The 19,158-nt window shown below is 43.4% G+C and overlaps 1 protein-coding gene across 1 annotated transcript in view; it reads right to left on the reverse strand.

The window, feature by feature from the left end:
* LOC142566708 (endoplasmic reticulum transmembrane helix translocase) overlaps nucleotides 1–18,491 on the reverse strand; it is a 311,329-nt gene extending 292,838 nt beyond the window's left edge. The window contains exons 1-3 of the mRNA XM_075677546.1: nucleotides 18,152–18,491; nucleotides 13,713–13,802; nucleotides 2,485–2,675 (exon numbers count right to left, since the gene is read on the reverse strand). Coding sequence (XP_075533661.1) covers nucleotides 2,485–2,675; nucleotides 13,713–13,802; nucleotides 18,152–18,415 — 545 coding nt within the window. The 5' untranslated portion in view covers nucleotides 18,416–18,491. The remainder of the gene's footprint in view (nucleotides 1–2,484; nucleotides 2,676–13,712; nucleotides 13,803–18,151) is intronic.
* Nucleotides 18,492–19,158: the final 667 nt, after the last annotated feature.

Below are 19,158 nucleotides of genomic sequence, written 5' to 3' on the forward strand. Positions count from 1 at the left end.
GGGCCATTGGGTAATTGAGTGAGCCATGTGGGATGGGGTGGCCGAATACTGCACCAGGGAGGCCAATTCCTGTTCTGGTGAGGGAGTGTCCTGTCGAAACTTAGTGGGCCTTCCTAATTTGCTTGTACCTGGATTAGTATAGCCCCACTCGCTCTCGGCATCTTTTGCCGGTGACAGGCGTCACTCCAAGCCTGCAGATGTTGTGCACTGGAGGAGGTGAATTTCAAGCTCACCATCGTAAAAAAGAAAAAGGAAAAGAAGACTGATAGCAGGATTCAAAGCTCTGACTATGGCAACCGAGCATTTTACATAGCTCAGTCAGCTAATCCCACAGGCGGCGAGGCTACCTTATCGCCAAAAAGTACAGCCTCGAAGGCCATATGTGCCTAAAAATTTCCTTGATTTGTCCATAATGGATGCCTTTAGCTGATCGTAATGGTTAACTCAATGTAGAACAAGTTCCTTAATAACATGGCAGGCCAAAAGGACTGTCATACAAGTATACGTACAAGCATACAAGCATAAGAATTATGTACGTAGTTTTGCTGAGTATGGAAACCTCAACATAACGAGACTCCATATTGATGGACTTTCCAGTTACAAGCGCAACTTTATTAAATTACAGGTTAAATTGATGAGAAAAACGTTCGTCATTGGAGGGGGCAATGGGTGACGCTTTTTTGTGTGTGCTGCAAAGAGGAGATGACAGCGAGAAGGAATATAAGGCGCGTATATAGTCTGACATTATCGGCGTGCAGGTGAGCATCGCTCAAAGCTTAGCGCGTCGGAGTGCATTGGCAGCATCCGGGTGCGTTGGCTGCTCTACTGTGTCAAACCATCAGACGAACTATAGACACTGTTCTCGTCAACATGACGTAATGTGTACATGCGCTCACACTACATTGGACTATATTTAGCCCCTATATAGCGACGAGGCTAGCAGCAATGACGACGTAGAGTGAGCTCCGCATGCTAATATTAAATAATTGCCATTTTCATTTTGTGAAGGCTGTCCTCACTTTTTTGTTAAGCCTACATTCGAGGCAAGTTTTTTTTTTTCTGACTTTGGACATTCGGGGGTCGGCTTAGAATGTGGGCCAGCCTGGGTTCGAGTAAATACGGTATTAAGCAGGCATGTATTAGTGAGGTTTACTGTATAACTGTTTCATAAATCGGCAGCGAAGTGACGCTTCAGCTTGCATCGCTAAATTAAGAGCGCAATCGTGCAAAGGCAATGAGTCCTTCCATCACAAAGTGTCTGCTCTTGAAAACACTCTGATGTCATTATCCCCTCATCTCGACCGACTCAATGCAAATAAGTTTGCCTCCAGTCAACACTTTCTCGCCAATTTCGAGAGCTATGCAAAGCAATCATTGATCGGCAGGAGACATAGGTGTATACTTATGTTTACCTTAATGAAAAACAACCATACAAGGCTTTCTCATTTTGTCTTGTAGCATTGGATAAGTGAAGCCTTGTGCACTAAACAGTGGTATTCATGCATTAAACACTAAACACTGCAGATAGCTTTTCTCACTTTCCTTTTGTGTGTCCATCATAGGTTGCCACTGCATGCATTACCCATCCAGTGATGAAACATACTTAAGACGAAACTAGGTTATCAGACTAATACCTCTGCCATACGGGAAGATTTAATGTCGTTTGAATCGAATGGCATTCCGTGCATCGAATGCCATTCGGTCTCTTGCGGTGCTACACAGTAAAATATAATGGCATTTGCGAATGATAATGACAATCTGAAACAAAATTTGTGAGATTCAAATAACTTTTGTGCCTATTAAACGAGTTTAAGAACTTTTGCAAGTACATTAAGAAGGACGAAAACATTTCGAGGCCAATTATTCACAACTAAAAGCACTTCGATCAACACATCCAATATGGCCGACCGCCGCAGCAGACTCCCGATGCAAAGAGTAATAGCGCTTGAGCACAGCCCATGATGAAAATATCATCGTGGCAAAAATAATTATTCTTTTTATAGGTCCAAAAAAATATCTTGTGACTTTGCTGATGCACGCATTATTTTTTCGTGTTGCGTGTCGCTGTTGTCCATGTGCGGTCAAGAGTATACATTCGGTTCGAAATCGAATGCGAATTAGTTCCCCCAACTCATTCGATGGCAAATGTCATTCCATTCGATTGACATTAAAATTTCCAATGTAAATCCCGATTAGTGGGATTATACGTGAATCGATTCAAATGACATTGAATCTTCCCATGTGACAGGGGTATTACTCGCATGTATACGGCAAGAACCACATGGTACCACGGAGATTGCCATAGCAACAATGTTAAAGTGCAGCTTTGAACACCATGCCTTGGCTGCGCTGCCAAGAAATCGTGGGACACAGCATAGACAGGGAGGAAGCAGTTTCTGCTTGGCCCGTGTTTGGAGCTAACATGCTTATTCAAGGAATCACATGCACTGCAAATGGCACAAGTAACACTTGCAAAGGCCGCACTCATTCTTGCCGTATTGGCGTTCGGCCGCTGCCAGGTCGGCATCATCCACGTAGCCCTTGCACTCCTGGTAATTCCGCAGGGGCATCTCTGTGGGGAACTCGATCCCACGAAAGGCCTTGCGCTCAAAGCTGTACAGGTACTTGGTCTTCTGGAAGAGAAACCACACGGACGGTTCCTCTTCACCTGGCACCTGCAACAGAAAGACACACTTAGCATCAACAGGCCAGTTTCATGCAGCACTACCTAGAAGGAAAGCCTGGAAAATGCTGGGATGCGAATCAATTAGATTGTCTTGACCTAGGTAGTGATCGAGACAGTGCATATTCCTGGCATTCAAGGGAATGGCGTTACATCAGGAGGGCCCATTTTCAAGGAACTGCTACGAGGGACCAAGCACAGCTTAGGTGGCGAAGATTAAGGCACTGAGGCAATTAATATATCAAACATCACATTAAAAGACAATTAGTATTGATTCAAAATGTTCGCCCCATACCATGGGTCGACACATATCTAAAGGAGCAAATAAAAATATCACAAATATGTTGCATCACTGCTCCTTCAAAAATGGTTACATCATGTGCCAAAATACCAGAGAACATTACTTGCAAGTAGTTTATATGAACTGGCAGGCTGCCGCTCTTTCCCGTGTGGAAATCTCTGTCAAGAGGAAGAATCAGAACTCAAGAGACATGTTTAATATTAAATCCAGTTTATTTTTATTGCAATAGCAATTATACTTTGGCAACGGTTGCACATGGCATGGCACAGCACGGGCATATGGTAGGTACAGAGTCTAAGTCTAGGCATGCTAAGGACTGTTAGGTTCGTGTGTGCCATGTTCTCGCCGCTTTGTTTGTGTTGAAGCAAGAGGTGGCATAAAGGTCAATTCCTTTGCTGCTGCTACTGCACTTCCTCATGCCAGCATTTTGACAACTGTCCGCAGTCATCGAGTGAGATGTGTTCATGTTTGCCTGCCTGTGTGTGACATGGGTTTGCCTGCGTGCATGGGTTTAACGTTATTCCATGATCTGTGATGGAATGTGCACATTGAAAACGATACATTGACTGCACTAAAGCAACTTTTTTTCCTGAGAAGACGCCTTTGCCAGACGCCACCTGCCACAAAGCTGTTGGCTTATCGCATGGTTGTTCAACCAATGTTTGAGTACGCTAACACTGTTTTGTTTCCTTTCACTAACAAATTTATTGACAGACTGGAGAAGGTGCAGAGAAAGGCATTAACGTTTATCTTTAATAAATACAAGCTAACCGACTAACTAGTCTACTAAAGCTAGCTGGTATGCTACGCTTACAAAATAGAGCTAAACTAGCCCAACTGAAGTTTTTGCATCAATTATTCCATGGCGAAATAAACAGTGACACATCTAAAGTTATCACTTTATCACGTACAAGACCTATACGTCATTAACATCCTCATACCCTTGCTGAACTACTCAAACTGCTTTAAATACTCCTATTTTAATCGTGCAATCAGAGAGTGGAACCAACCGGACCGTTCAGTCATAAGCACTCCCGACTTTAGAAAATTTTCTAGGGTTGGTAGAGGAAGTAATTTGTGCTGTTAATCACTAATTTTACATCTTCTACGTTTTTTAATTGTATTATGTTCTCTGTATTCTGATTCCACACTTGCATTTAAAAAATTTTGCTACCTTTCTGTTGACTTAGTTTTCTTTTGCTTACTTTTGATACTAGGTTCAATATACTTACATTCTTTATATTTGTTACCATTGACTCGATGCATAATTACTGTAACACTGTATTGACATGTGTTTCACATACCCATCCTATGTCTCTTTTACACTATACTCATGTATGTGTCCTCCCAGCTATAACCTTCTGTGAGATTAGTAGCATTGTTAAAAATATAATAATAAAGTGTCTGCAGTAATCAAGCTAGATGTTTGCCTGTGCGTGTGAGACTATGCTTGTTATTTTAGTGAGTAGATGTACTTTTACAGGCTTATACAGCTGACTACTATCCTTACTTCGTATAGCTGTATACTAATTTGCTGTTGCAATCGACACTTTTTGGGCGAAACTGTGACATTTTTTACTCCCTCGTGTCATGGGCTGATTAAGCTCCCTTCGAGAAGGTACGAGTATTTTTATGTACGTACACACAAAAAGAGAGATATGGTCAGCCAATCTAAGGAAACATTATTAGCTAGTTGCATCTCTTGTGCACGTAGTGCGAGATCAGGCATGTCTGAGTCAAACATGCTTAGTTACATTTTAAGGTGAGGTTTCATATGCCAAAGCAAAGCATAAGCTACAAGAAAACTGCACGAACTCTGACCCTCCGTAAGGTTACCCTAGGGGGAATGTAATGAGGTGCCACTGACCCACAAGAGTGGGTAGTAGACACGAATGAAGGCTTGCACGTCACGACAAAGCACGTACTTTCACACTTTAGAGAGCAGCAAAACACTGCTCAAGCGGCCACCACTCCACATATCAATAAAAAGAAAGCCTGCATTATTATGTGTGACATCTTTCTGCCCAGACCTCTTCCCCTGCAGAAGTGGTAACACAAACAACATTCTTGGTGGCATTGAAGACACTCTGACGACGCTTCCTCCCATGCAGCCTCATACACATAACAAGAAACACAGCAGAGCGCGGCACTATTTCAAGCATGTAACAAACTCGGTTGGAGCAAAAATCAAGAGGCTACAGTGTACTGGGCCACTTAGGTATAAAAGCACCTACATTCCCTGTGACTGCAATTTGCTTAATCAGGCATAGGCTGCAGCAGAAACAGAGGGAGCACGTGATTATTATGACAACAGAGGAAAATGAAATATTTACATGGGTCCCAGGTGCTACACAGGGTGTCTTTTGTTTTAGACTACACGGATTTTTTTATAAACCAGGTGTGAGCATAGCAAGCGTCACATTTTTACAGTGGAGTTGTAAGGCAAGGCAGATGTAACAAAAACTGGTTCTTTATGAGAAAATTGGGGGTGGTTGGAGGCATTTCACTGCACCCCCATCTTTCTTTAACCTCATTTGAGGTATTCGTCATAAACACTCAATTTAGGCAATATCAGAACTGAGAGCAGAAAAGGCAGGCCCATTGTTACTTGAAATAGAAACGCTTTGTGATCAAATGTGTGACAAAGTCTGAACGATGGCATGTTGTGGCAGACATTTTTCAGGCAAGATGCTTGTCAAGTGCTTGTCCTCATTTTTTTCTTGCATCCCTTGTCCCTGTGTCGTGCTGTTCAACACAATCTAAACTGGAAAACCAACTAGCCCAAACCATCACCTTTCAGGCAAAACATCAGCATCTGTCGCAACTGGACGTGATGCTCAGTCGCTACGCTTTTCGTCAAGGGGCGTCTCCGTCCGATATCCCAACGGGGCTGCCTTTTTTGTGCTCTAGACATACTTGGTTTCAATACCGTTTGGATTGAGTGCTGAAATTCGATTATAAATACAGTCGAATCTCGTTAATTTGAACACGCTTAATTTGAACTTTTGGTTTATTCAAACTGATGCTGCGGTCCCGTCAAAGTTATGTGTATTCCAATGGGTGAAAATGCCCGGTAATTCGAACACAAAAGCATTTGCAATGGTTCATTCGAACATACTGTGCTACAACAATGCTCTCAGCAGTGCGCCAAATCACGCAGCGGCGCCTCCGACCAGCAGACCTGTTGGTAGCTGTAGTCGCACCGCAACAACGCTAGTCCTAGCTATTTTGACATTCGTTACCAAGCTTCTTCTTGTTCAGTGCCGCGTTTTTCATTGAAACAATTCGCCACAGTTAGCAGTGGAACCGATGCCGTCTTTATAATACTCGCCAATGGCTTCGGAGTGCAAAAAGTATGGCAAGTTGCATAATGCCGGTTTTCGAAAGTCAGCTTCGCCCTAATATAGAAGTGTTACGTGGTGAAGCATACCAAAAGTTGGAAGGGTCAATTATCACAGGACATTGTGTTTCCTTTAATTATACATGCGTGCACCCGCCGTCTCCTATCACAGTATGAGCACCGATATACCTATTAAGCACACTGGCAGGCCTTTAGAGCTACTTCGGATGTGCTTGTGGCAATTTGAGCCTTTGGGGTAGAAAAGGCACGCATTCATTTTCTTCGGACCGCCAAATTTCTCGGACATTCTCGCGGCACCTATGGAGTCCGAAAAATCGGATGTTGACTGCAATTTGTAAATACCTATGTGAGAGTAAATCTTGTGGAACTTCCCACTCATGTGTTAGCTCAGTGCACATGTGCGACTGCAGGTAGATATTGACTGCTGGTCTGCTGGTTCAATTAGCTTCCTTTATTTCGAACTTCTTTTAATTCAAACAAATTTTCGGGCCCCGAGTTCGAATTATCGAGGTTCAACTGTATACCAAATAAGGTGCAATCCTGAAATAATGGGCGTGCACTACCTACAAATTTGCCATACCCTCGCCAAACCTATGTCCACCCTGGTAGACATCTACTTTCATTATTTCCAAACTGAGAAAATGTATACTTGGTATATGTACAGTCAGCTACTAAAGTTTATGGACCACGTGATCCCGGAAAACACGCAATTTCCGAGCAGGCTGTAACATTAGTCAGTAAAACGAAACATTGCAATGTTGTTCAAATACACCAGGAGAGGCTGCAAATGTGAATACTAGGCAGCGTTGCGAGGCTTCACAGATATTCGGCTTCTTCTCAGGCCTCATGTTCCATAAAATATTGTAGTTGACTTACTGCTACATCCTCAGCAATGAGAAGAAAATGAAAGTGTTAAGTCATTTAGAATTGCATGAGATTAATTGGAAATCTAAGTGAAGGCAATGAACCGCCAGGGTTAAACCTGCAAATGAAGTGAACTAGATTTTACCTGAAACAAAAATTGAAAAAAAAAAAAAACTGGAGAAATGGACTAGTTGTCCACATGCATGGAGGAGCTGTTGTGTGTAGATCCTCATGCCATGTGATCAAGCTATTAATTTTCAGACCTGCCAACCTTAGAATTCAAAAAGTGCTACGGTGGAAGACCAAAAATACTAAAATTTGTTGAAAAGTACAACTAATTATGTGAACATTCAATATTGTTACATTGCAGAAGTCACCATATAGAGATGCAATTACAATATTTACACGAGAGACGACGACGCATAAACAAGGTGGCTGTTGAGAGCGATTCCACATCTATACGTCAAATCGTCTTCTGACTGGCGCCACTCTTGGTTGTGCCATAACATAAACCCCACCTGTAAAGGTGGGGTTTATGTTATGTTATGCTGCTAACTATAAGAGAGGTGAACTCGCAGCAAAGCAAGGCTTCAGCCGAGACACATGCACAACGTCCGCGAGCACACGCGAGTCCAGCAGAGCAACCTCGCAGTTCACATTGCCAACCTGACGTAATATCGTGTAGGGCCCTGTGTAGCGCGGCAGCAGCTTTTCAGACAAGCCGACAGGGTGACATTGTGTCCATAGGAAGACAACAGAGCCAGGTGAAAATTGAACTTCCCAATGTCGGCCGTCATACTGGATCTTCTGTGAGACCTGAGACTCAGTGAGTCAGGAGTCCGCAATCTGGTGTTTATTGTCTGTAGATTTGCAGCCTTTGTTCTGTTGGGATGCTGTGAACAGGCACTCAGCTCTGTACAATGGCAGCATAAACAACCATCTGTGCCACAGAGTTTGTGAAGCTTATTAATGCAATATTCACATGTCGAAGATGCTGTTATACATTCGCTCTATCAGATGATCTCGCTGACACATGAATATGCCTGTACAATCATTGGGTCCAAACAATTGGACTGTATTTGTCCTTCTTTTGAAGTTGTTTTTGCCTTATACTATACGAAAATGAAAAATCTTAAAATCTTTATGTCAATACGACCATTGTAAATGAGCACTGAAAATATAGCATCTTACTATAAGTTCGTAAAAGTTGGTAGGTATGAATTTTTTATGTTCGTAAGAGACCGGTAAGCAATAAGAGCCATCTGTAAGTATTGCATTACTAAGATTATGTTGGGCCTGATTCTCAAGCTCTAATTAAGAAGTTAAAGAACCTATGAATTTGTCTTCTGAAACTTGCATCATTCACCGCAATGTATGTCTGCCTCACCTAACAACTGCTCTGTAAAATCGCCACATTCACTATGCCCATAGCCTTTTTATAAAGATTCTGTACACACTAAAAAAATGCCTTGTATTATAGTTGCCAACTGTCTTGAATTTATCAGGATGGTGCCACAAATCTGCAGAGTCCTGACTTCTCGTCTTGACCCAGTCGGGACATCCAAATGTAATGACTTCTTTTTCTCATGCATAACAATATATAAACCAAACTTTCTTTTTACAATGTCTGACAGTTTGTTTGCTTGTTCTTCTTTTTTTATCTTCTGTCACACTGTCATAAGCATAAAGGCAGTTTTGATTTTGTCATGGTTTTTGTTCTGTTGTAGGCCCTAACCATTCCCAATATAGCCGTATTGGTCAGGCAGCCTTCCTTGTTGTAAATGGTCACACAGGGAAGGACTAACAATAACTCATGTACAGACTGGAGTCTCTTGGCACTGAGAGGGTTGGTCGTACCGGCTCTGTCCACTGGACACTTGCCAACCCTACATTGTACGATTCCTTCTCCCTGTTTGATGTCCTTATCGTCTGAGCCACGACAAGGCAGTCCCTCAGGGGCAAATGCTCACAAAACACCTGGTGCAGTTTGCAGGAGATACAAGGTGTGACAAAAAAGACGAGACTAGTCCAATAACTTATTGTATTTACTGAATTAGTTCTCTGTGACATTATCACCTTCAAAGCAGTCCCCTTCAGCATTCACACACTTCTGCATTCGGTGCTGCCATTGCTGGCAACAGTTCTGGAACGAGGTTTTTGGAAGGCCCTTCAGGAGATTCTCCGTTTTTGCCTGAACCTCTTCAACTGAGGTAAAATGGGTTCCCTTTAAGCAAGATTTAACTTTAGGAAGTAAAACAAAGTCCCATGGAGCCAAATCAGGTAAATAGGAAGAAGCCCCATCACAGTAATGTTTTCGCTGGTCAGAAGCTGCTTGACAGATAGGGCCGTGTGAGCGGGTGCATTGTCCTGGCGCAACAGTCATCCATCACTCCACAACTGTGAACTTCTTTTCCTAATTTTTTCACGAAGTCTTTTTAGTACTTCAATGTAGTAGTGTTGATTAACAGTTTGACCACTGGGAATCCACTCAATCATTACACTTCCACTGATGTCGAAGACAACATTGCTTTGAATTTTGATTTTGACATGCGTGCTTTTCTGGGTCTTGGGGATCCTGGAGACTTCCACTGCATTGACTAGCGCTTACTTTCTGGGTCATAGGTAAAAAACCCATGTCTCATCACATGTTACAACAGATTCCAACAAATTTGACTTGTTTGCAATGTGTTCTAACATGTCCACACACACGTCTTTACGGCACTGTTTTTGGTCATCGGACAGAACTTTTGGAACAACCTTCACACAAATCTGCCTCATGTGTAATTTGTCCGTTAAAATGCGTCGAACAGCTTCCCTATCCAAGTGAACCAACTCCGCCACTGCACGAACACTTAATCTTCGGCACGGAGCAAGAAATATTTAGGAGTGGAAACTCCGCTGTTCGCGGCGACCAGAAAAGGTCACAAGCCCGCGGAGCTGTTATCGTGCTGGCGGCGCCTGGCGGCCTGGAAAGAAATTACCGCCGTTGAGAGCGCGCCGGAGTGGCCGGAGCCGCCTGCCTGGACGCTGCATTTTCTTTTTTTTAATCGCTGCGGCTTCTACAACGCGCCGCATGGCGCCGCCACTGTATGTGGCCCCGTCAGCGCATACAACAATTGTGACTTTATCTGGTCGCCCGTGCTCGCTCGCGCTGACGGGAGTTTCACCTCCTATATGTCTTACTCCACGATCTTCGGTCAACCCGGATCACATCATGAACTTTGGCAATGTTTTGGTCTGTAATCGCTGACCTTGGGCGCCCAGCACGTTCATAATCTTCCACACTGTCCCTTCCCCCTCAAAACCGCTTATGCCGTTCAAACACACGTGCACGAGACAAAGTTACATCTCCATAAGCCTTGGTTATTATTTGAAAAGTCTCCGTGGCTGATTTGTTAAGTTTCACAAGAAACTTGATGTTGATTCGCTGTTCGGTTTTTACATCAGACATTTTTCTGGCTGAATGCAGTTGCACATGTTCACTCAATGACGCAGCACTCCCAACTGGGGTGATCGGTTCCATCGAAACTGGTCGCATGAATAGAGGAGGTGTGTGGGATTACATCAGCAAAACAGTTGTTGCCAACTCCCCTCTTTTTTGAAGCTACACACTTAGCCTCGTTTCTTTTGTGTCACACCTCGTACATCGGACCCTCCTGCCATTTTCTCGGTGGTGGTGTCTGTGTCAGCTGTGCTCGTTGCTATTGGTAAGTGACTGCTACTGTTCTTGCCACCCAATCCTTCTAAGTGCGGCAGAGTTAAAACAAACTTGCTTCCTAAAATGTGTGAACTAATCATGCTAGCAATGGAACCTTGGATTACTTCAGAGTGCTTCAAAGCTATAAAACTAAAAAAATTCACTTTATGAGAGTTTTTTAAAACCTAGGGACAAATCAGACTTCGAGACATTCAGAGAACACAGAAATTCTACAGATTTAATCTTAAGGAAGAGTCAACTTGAATCTCATTTCAGTAACCCCATGTTACATTGAAGCAACAAAAACCATCTGGAAAAAGATAAACATTATCCATGCTCGGATGGCAGCACATACCCAACTAAAATTACCGTGAACAAACAAACCCTTACTGGTGATGACCTTGCTGATGCCTTTAATAAATTCTTTACCTCCGTTGGAGAGAGCTCATATGACAATAATTTTCAATGGTTAATGGGCGCACAAATTAGTGAAAAGGCATTTCTGTTTCCGGTAACTACACAGGTGGTTACGGCTGCTTTTAGGACCCTAACGAACAGCAGGTGTCGTGACGTGGACAGCCTGGAAATTCGGCCAAATGAACATGTTAATCACACTGTAGCCCCGTTTAAGAACATATCATTAATTTAATTTTCTCATTGGACACTTTTCCTGGGCGACTTCAGATAGCCAAAGTTTCGATGATTTTCAAAGGTGGCAACAAAAATAACACATCAAATTACAGACCCATTTCAACTGTGCTGGTATTTGTAAATTGAAAGTAACTGAGTAATTGAAAAACTAATACATAAAAGAATGGTGTCACTCTTAACCAAGCACTACATACCTTTTCAATTTGGCTTCACAAAGCAGCATTCCAAGACAAACTGCCCTTCTATTGCCAAAAAGAAATCATACTAGAGGCATTAGAAAATTCACTAGGAATTTTTACTGACTTCTCAAAATTGTTTGACAGACAACCGCGTTACACTAAATAAACTGCCCCATCATGGATTGTGGGGTAGCTTCTTGACTGTCATAAAATTCTGTTTGCAATACCGGCAGCAAAATGTTGGAAGTTAACACCTACACATCTAGTTTTAAAGAATTATCACATGGCATGCCACAAAGCAGCATCCTGGGTCCGCTTTTTAATTTTTGCTTTAATGATTTGGTGAACACTGATAAAAACAAAAATTTCCTTATTTACGCTGATGATACAAGCTCATTTTTTTAAGGACTGCGATTTCTAGACAGAGCAAACGGTGTCATGGAATTACTGAACGCATGGAGCATAAACAATTTGTTAATTATAAACACCTCCAAAACAAAGTCTGTACTCTTTCGTCCCAAAGGTAAACCTATGAATTGCAATCTGCTCATGGTTGGCTAACAAAATATTAAAATTGAACCTCTTGTGAAAACTTTGGGGGTGATTTTTCACAAGAATATGCTGTGGAACAACCAGGCTGAGCTCATTCACGCTAAACTTTCTCGTACCGTCGGTGTCTTATCGCATTTTCTCATGCTGCAAAGAATTAAGCTCCTAATCTCTCTTTATCTACACTTATCTGGTATGGGGAACCACAATAGAAAATAATTTAACTAAAATATAAACAAAACAATAAGCTGTGCTTATAATTACAGGTGTTCCATTCAATGTACACACTAAACCCCTTTTCGATTCCCTTAATTTACAACCAATGCCTGAAATTTATAATTCTGTTTTACTGAAGCGAAATCATACTAGCCAAGAAAATCAGGATTCTTTTCTGATTGAGCTATCACTTTAACACCATACACCTTCCCATTCAACACGCAAGCCACTGGTGCTTGAAAAATCCCTTACTCACGTACCAACAATGATAGCCAAATGATGAGCTTTTTAGTTCATATTTTTCATATTTAAAACAGCGCAAAAAACATGGACAAGGGAGGACACAGGACAGCGCTCGTCCTGTGTCCTCCCTTGTCCGTGTTTTTTGCGCTGTTTAAAATATGAATGATCCGTACCAACTAGCTCGCACCAAAACCCTTCTGAGCTATTTAGTACAGCCAAAGCTAAACACTGTTCCACAATAACTCCATAATATTGTTCTTTTCTACAAACATCCTTCTTTTTTGTGTACAATGTATGTGTTTAAAATGCACTCAATATGAGACTCACTGACATGTTTGAAATCGTATGACTCATGAATTCATGAATGCCCCCGTTGCTGTGTGTTGAATGCGATGAAAGCCTTCCTAAAGCCTTCATGGCTTTTTGCTTTCACCCCACAGCATCACTGTTGTGTTGTCTCCTCTGATGTCGAAACAAAGTGAATATGAAAACAGAAAAAATGCACAGGCAGGACTGCAGAATGTGTCTGTTGAGCCACAATGTCATTGGTTCCAACCATTTACATTACACAAACGGTTTTACAGGCAACATCTACCACATCTAAAAATTTAAAAAAGAACTCAAAATGCCCTTCCACTCTGTGAAGATGGATGACCAGCGATGCTGCGTATGTGGACCCCTCAATGGTGTACTGTACCTCCGCCGTGGGTCGGCCCGGCATTGCACTATCTCCGGGATCAGCCCACATGCAGGGAGCTTTTGCTTACCACACCAACGACTCGACAATTTCCTTGCACAGTAGAGGTATACAGCTTCGTTGTAAAAGTTGCACAGGTACTTTTGCCACACCTGTTTGCAAAATGACACCACCAGCATCAGGAGACAGATGCATCCCCACACTTTACACCCCATTCTCTGAAGATATGCACTTGTTTAGAGTCAATCAACACCAAGCAAACAATTCGTACCATGTCCACATGGAGGTAGACCAGCTCAGCTGAGCCATTGTTGGGTGTGGGCACGACTTTTGCAAGCACTGCCTTTGTTGGGTTTGTTTCCTACAGTGCCAGGAAGACATGCAAGAGAACAAAAGAAAGCAAAGATTCAAAGTTTTTCAGAAATAATAGTAAGCACAGTGTTTTACATCCAGAACTTACCAATGGGACCTTGCAATAACATTTATTGGTCAAGTATTGCACACAAACAGGTTCTTTGTACAGAGGGTAAAAAAAAAATATGAAAATTGATGCGGCAAACCAAAGTTGTGCAGCTTCAAACCAAAAGCACACGAAAAATTGAGGCCTTTTGCATTTCACTGACTGAGCGAGGACTTAAAATCAATGTTACTTGCTAGTTCACTTAGCAGAAGCTGTTGCCCCATCATGGCCTTCCCACAACAACTCAAAGGCAAATGTCATTACTATGGTTACAATCACCACCAGTCACACATTAGCAAAGTGCTGGTAGTTACATTTTTTAATGCTTTCTTAAACCACCATGCCTGATCAATTTTTGTCTCGTTGATCTCGTGGAAGGGTAACTAGTATACGCTAATGATTGTTGCCACCGACGCCTTTACACCAGGACAAATAGGTAGAACACCTTCCTTGTAATTATAGCGGTTACTGTCACTGTCAAAACAGCGCCACCAGTGCTACTGTGAATGTCTGTCTGGTGTACCATTATTCAGTAAAGTGCAATATGTTTATGCACAAGTTAAAGTGCTCTAATGAGTTCCTCTTAATAAATGGAATTGGAATGCAATATCCTGCAAAAATGTGAGGTGCTCTGCACTATCCCATATGTACATTTGTAAGAGTGATTTGCAGTAAAACCCTATGCAATGAGAGGTGAAATGAACTTTATATAAACCACTTGAAAGCACACGATTGCAATCAGTTGTAAACATTTTACATTTGTTTCGCATACAGCCGCGACCTCTCTAAAAAGCCTAAAACCCACTTCTGTTTATAGATGCGACTACATGCACAGCATTAAAACATGTGCATTATCTTCATATCCAAGCGATCAAAGCGAACAGCACGAGACCTGTGTGTCGTGCGCCTTATACCTCGCATCCGCTGCCAAAAACCGTTCATCTAAGACTCCGCAGGCAGTGCAGGCATTTCTGAAGCACATTAAAAAATTTAGTGTTCTGATCTGGCCATTTTCGCTGCCACTGTAGCGTGGTCAAGTCCAAAAGTAAGCAAGCAAAAGTGCAATAAAAGCAGCCTGCATAATTTGCCTCATGGGGCCCCTTCAAAGTACACTAACAAGACAGTACGAATTTGTTAATTTTAGAATTGCACAGTAATCCATCAGACATATTATGTATTCGGTCATCCTGGCGACTATAGGCAGCGCGACGGTAGGTCAATATGGCTGCCGAGACGGTGATAAGGCGATCTCGCAAGCATGTGCATTTCGAGCAGCAAAGCACATCAGGGCCCCTAGTTTCACTGCAAACCATACTTTCTCTTTCATTAAAGAGACGCAAAGGTGTGTAAATGAAGGCGAAGCTACATTTAACGCCGGTCACATCTTATGCTGCAGCATCAAGTCCATTAGAGACGATTTCGTCAAAGGACAGCGCAGAAGCGTATCGGAAAAAGGAGTCGTGGACAGGAAAGACGTGCACTTGCTACTAAGTATATTTTTCAAGAAACCACCAGGAACGTTATTGCGCATGCACTGTCATTGACAATTGTAAAAAAAATGTTTACATTTTTTATATATATAAAATTCGCCAGCAACACAGCAAGCATCACTACATCAATAATGACAGTTATAGTGTAGGTGATAGCAACAACGGCACGTGCAAGTGGCCTGACAGAAGTCGTTCAAAAAAAAAAAACCTTCGGGGGGAACGTGACAGAGGAGGTGGCCTAGAAAATTCAGCCAAGGGCGAGGAACGGAAATTCCTTATCCATCAGATGCACTGACGGGGCACTAATACAAAGGTTAGCATGAGCATGAATCTGACCTGTCTAGAGAATTTCCCTTTCGAGTCTGCCCTTAGATCTGCCTATAATCTCTGTTTCATCGAAAAGGGGCTTACAGCCACAATCCTTGCAGTGTGCAGGAAGGTGCGCAGAGTTGCTCAGGGCCTTTAAATATGAAGAATGTTCTCTTAGCCTGTCATTTAGACAGCACCCCGTCTGCCCAATGTAAATCATCCCACAGTCGAGTGGTATCTTGTATATCACTTTGGTAGCACAGGAAGCGAGCGGTTTCGTGTGTTTCTTTTCACAGGTCTTGTTCTTCTTATGGCCATTTTGCAAGGGCACACAACCGAGAAAGCTTGAGAGGAGCTGTGAAGACGAGGTCCACGCCGCATTTTTTCCCGATAATTTTTAGGTTGCGTGAAATCATTTTGTCTCTGAAGATATACTTAGTTACAAGTGAGCATCTTTCCTGTCCACATCTTTTTCCGCAACGCTTCTGCCCTCCCCTTTGCAAAAATCATGTCAAACCAACTAGCCCAACAGCTTACTATTCCATTAGGGACACCGAGGTCAGCGTCAAAGTGCTCTGCCTGCAGACAAGTGCAATCAAGGACCCGCCGCACTGCATTAACGCCGTAGTATGTGAAAGTACAGGCTCTGTAATAGCGTGTCATACTAGCTTTCAAAATGCTCACAGGCATGAAGCCATATATTTGTGTTTTCGTAAACACTCAGTAAACACAAGCGCATACCGGTAACAGACGTTGGTTGTTTTCCAAGCGCTCCTGTTTTTAACAAATTAATTCTGTGCAGTAAGACAGAAACTTCAGTGCATTTTGAAATGTAAACTAAAAAAAAAAACGTCTGCATAATACAATAATTTACAAAACTCATAATGTACAGGGGAGCAGCCTATGGCGGAGCAAATGTGCTTGTGCCTGAATGGGTTTCACATTTTTCCACTTGCATTTTGAGTTGTTTCTTCGTAACTCGGTACCTCCCTTAAAATTTGTTTATTCCTTGCGCAGAGCTCAGCTCGATCATTGTAGACAAGTGAGATCACCTCTGTTTGCGATTCAGTGTCATGCAAATGTAATACGAGCTTCGTAACTGGTTCCTGTGCCTCAGGTAGTTGTGCCTGTCTTGAAGTACATTTCAAAGATACTTTAGCAGTGAACACTCACTAAGGCACGGTTTGAGCACTGAGGCACACAGCACATGCAATTACTATTCCCTTTTTTCCTCATCGGCGCGTCCATGCATACTGCAGACCAAACTGCTCAACTGTAGCAAAGATTTCTATCACCGAGTGACTGCTTCGGAGGAGGGCCACGTGGCACCGCCTGTGTCGCTGGAATGACCGAATTGTCAGAGTACAACATGTTAGACGCATACCTGACAACCTGGTGATCTCGAAATTTGGAAAGCTCGCCAGGGAGTGGGGAGACAAAAATGAAAAAAAAAAACTTTTTGTTGGTTCACTTGAGTTCTGTAACAGGAATATAAATGCTGCATTTGCCAAGCAGCATTCATGCAGGTGACTGTTATAATCGCGACCCCAGCAACGCAAGTCCCACAGTGTCCGTACAACTGCTTCTGCGAGCGTTACAGGAAGGAACGCCCAAGGTAAGCCGCCTCCATACAATCTAGAAAAGGGCAGTCACGATAAACTTAAAGCCCACGCCCATGTTCTCCCGCAGGGTGTGCTGCCAAAGTATAGGCCGTCCCACGGTTTTCATTCATATACTGTAGTCACACGTCTGCTAAATTTACCACAACGGCCATTTCATCATAACCATAGGTTATGCAACATGTGTAGCGTTATTATTCATAAGACGGCAACGTCGGACGTCTTGCTGTCCAATGACGGACAGTCTTTAAGTTGTTTTCACTAATCGCAAGACATTTGCAGAATGTGAGCAATCAAATAGGCGAACAATGGTCGCCCGGCTCACGTGGCTCCCTAGGGCTGCCCTAGCGCCTTACTGGACGGCAATGGGTCGCGGTATGCGCGTTATGCGTTGCATTTCGCGACCCACTGGCGCTTCGAGTACAGTGCAGCTCTAAGCGACTACTACGGCTTCAGGCGACAGTCGCCCTCAACAGGTGCGAGAGAAGTCATGCCGTGTCGACGTCATCTTAAAACCTATATGTTACACGATCTCGGCAAACGTCCTCTCGAGCTTATAAAAAGTCCCGTTACACACACTGGCCAAATGGCGAGAACGGGAAAAGGTTAACCACTGCCGTCAACAACGGCTAACTATTTCTCCATGGGATTGTAATCAGTTAAAACGGGGCCGGTCAATGCGGCTCGTTTTAACTCCATCGGTTACCATGATAACGAGACGCGTGTCAGATGTGCGATGCCGCAACAGATTGCTCGCATGCCAGCCGTCGAAAACGTCTGAGGAAGTACCAGTAGTAGCGGGCTCGCATCACCGGGCACATAAGCAGCTTACCCTGCTGCAGGACAGAAGGCAGCGAACGTGCACCGACCAGTGACAAAACAAGCACGTAAGTATGTGCACGACGCCTAGGCAGGCGAGCGCGATTAGTCCAGCTTCATAGTACTCAGACACACCATACACGCACGTCCACAGGTACAGCCACGCTGCGTATAAAGTCAAGAACGGGCTCACGCAGCCATCCAAGAGGAAAGGTTTTCGCGTGTGTAACGAAATATGTTGCACCAGCTCATCGACACTCGTTGCCGGCGGCGCCATATTGGCAACGGCGACCACAGCGAAACCGCACAACTAGCGAGACGACGACCGATATTTCCCCTTCCTTGCCCGGAAGCGTAATAACAACAGTGCCCCGGAACATCCTCCTAGGTACTACAAGAGGCGTGCGCCTAAAAATCCCCCACGTGATCAGCTCCTAGGTACCTAAGGACAGAATCGTTTAGGGATTTTTGAGAAGGCCGGCGCTGGGTGCACGGATAGATGGGTGGATGTTCTAAGCGTCCCCTTTGGAACGGGGCGGTGGGTTGCGCCACCAAGCCTTTGCTATTATTAGCCCCGAGAGCGAACTATGGATGGATGGATGGATGATTGTGACTCAACCCTTTGAATCGGGCGGCGGCGCCGCGCGCCACCTAGCCTTTAATGGTTCTATATGCATGCATACCTATGTATTTACTCCTTTACTTTTGCGTTGATATTGTCCACCAATCATATAGCCTCCGTTTAGTTATTTCTACCTGTTCAAAGTCTATTCTACTTTCACTGTCTTTAAAACCCAAGGCTTTGAATAGTTCCCCGTTAGATTCAACTGCAGGGTGAAGTTGTTTACAAGCAAGTATCAGGTGTTCCGCCGTTTCCTCCTCCTCTCTACACGCCTCGCACACCAAATCTATCTCCTGGTATCTGGCTCGGTACGTTTTAGTCCTCAGTACACCTGTCCTGGCTTCGAACAACAATGAGCTTCCCTTAGAGTTATCGTAAATATTTTCTTTGGCTATTTC

This window comes from Dermacentor variabilis, unplaced genomic scaffold (genome assembly GCF_050947875.1).
Source record: "Dermacentor variabilis isolate Ectoservices unplaced genomic scaffold, ASM5094787v1 scaffold_13, whole genome shotgun sequence".
Lineage (NCBI taxonomy): Eukaryota > Metazoa > Arthropoda > Arachnida > Ixodida > Ixodidae > Dermacentor > Dermacentor variabilis.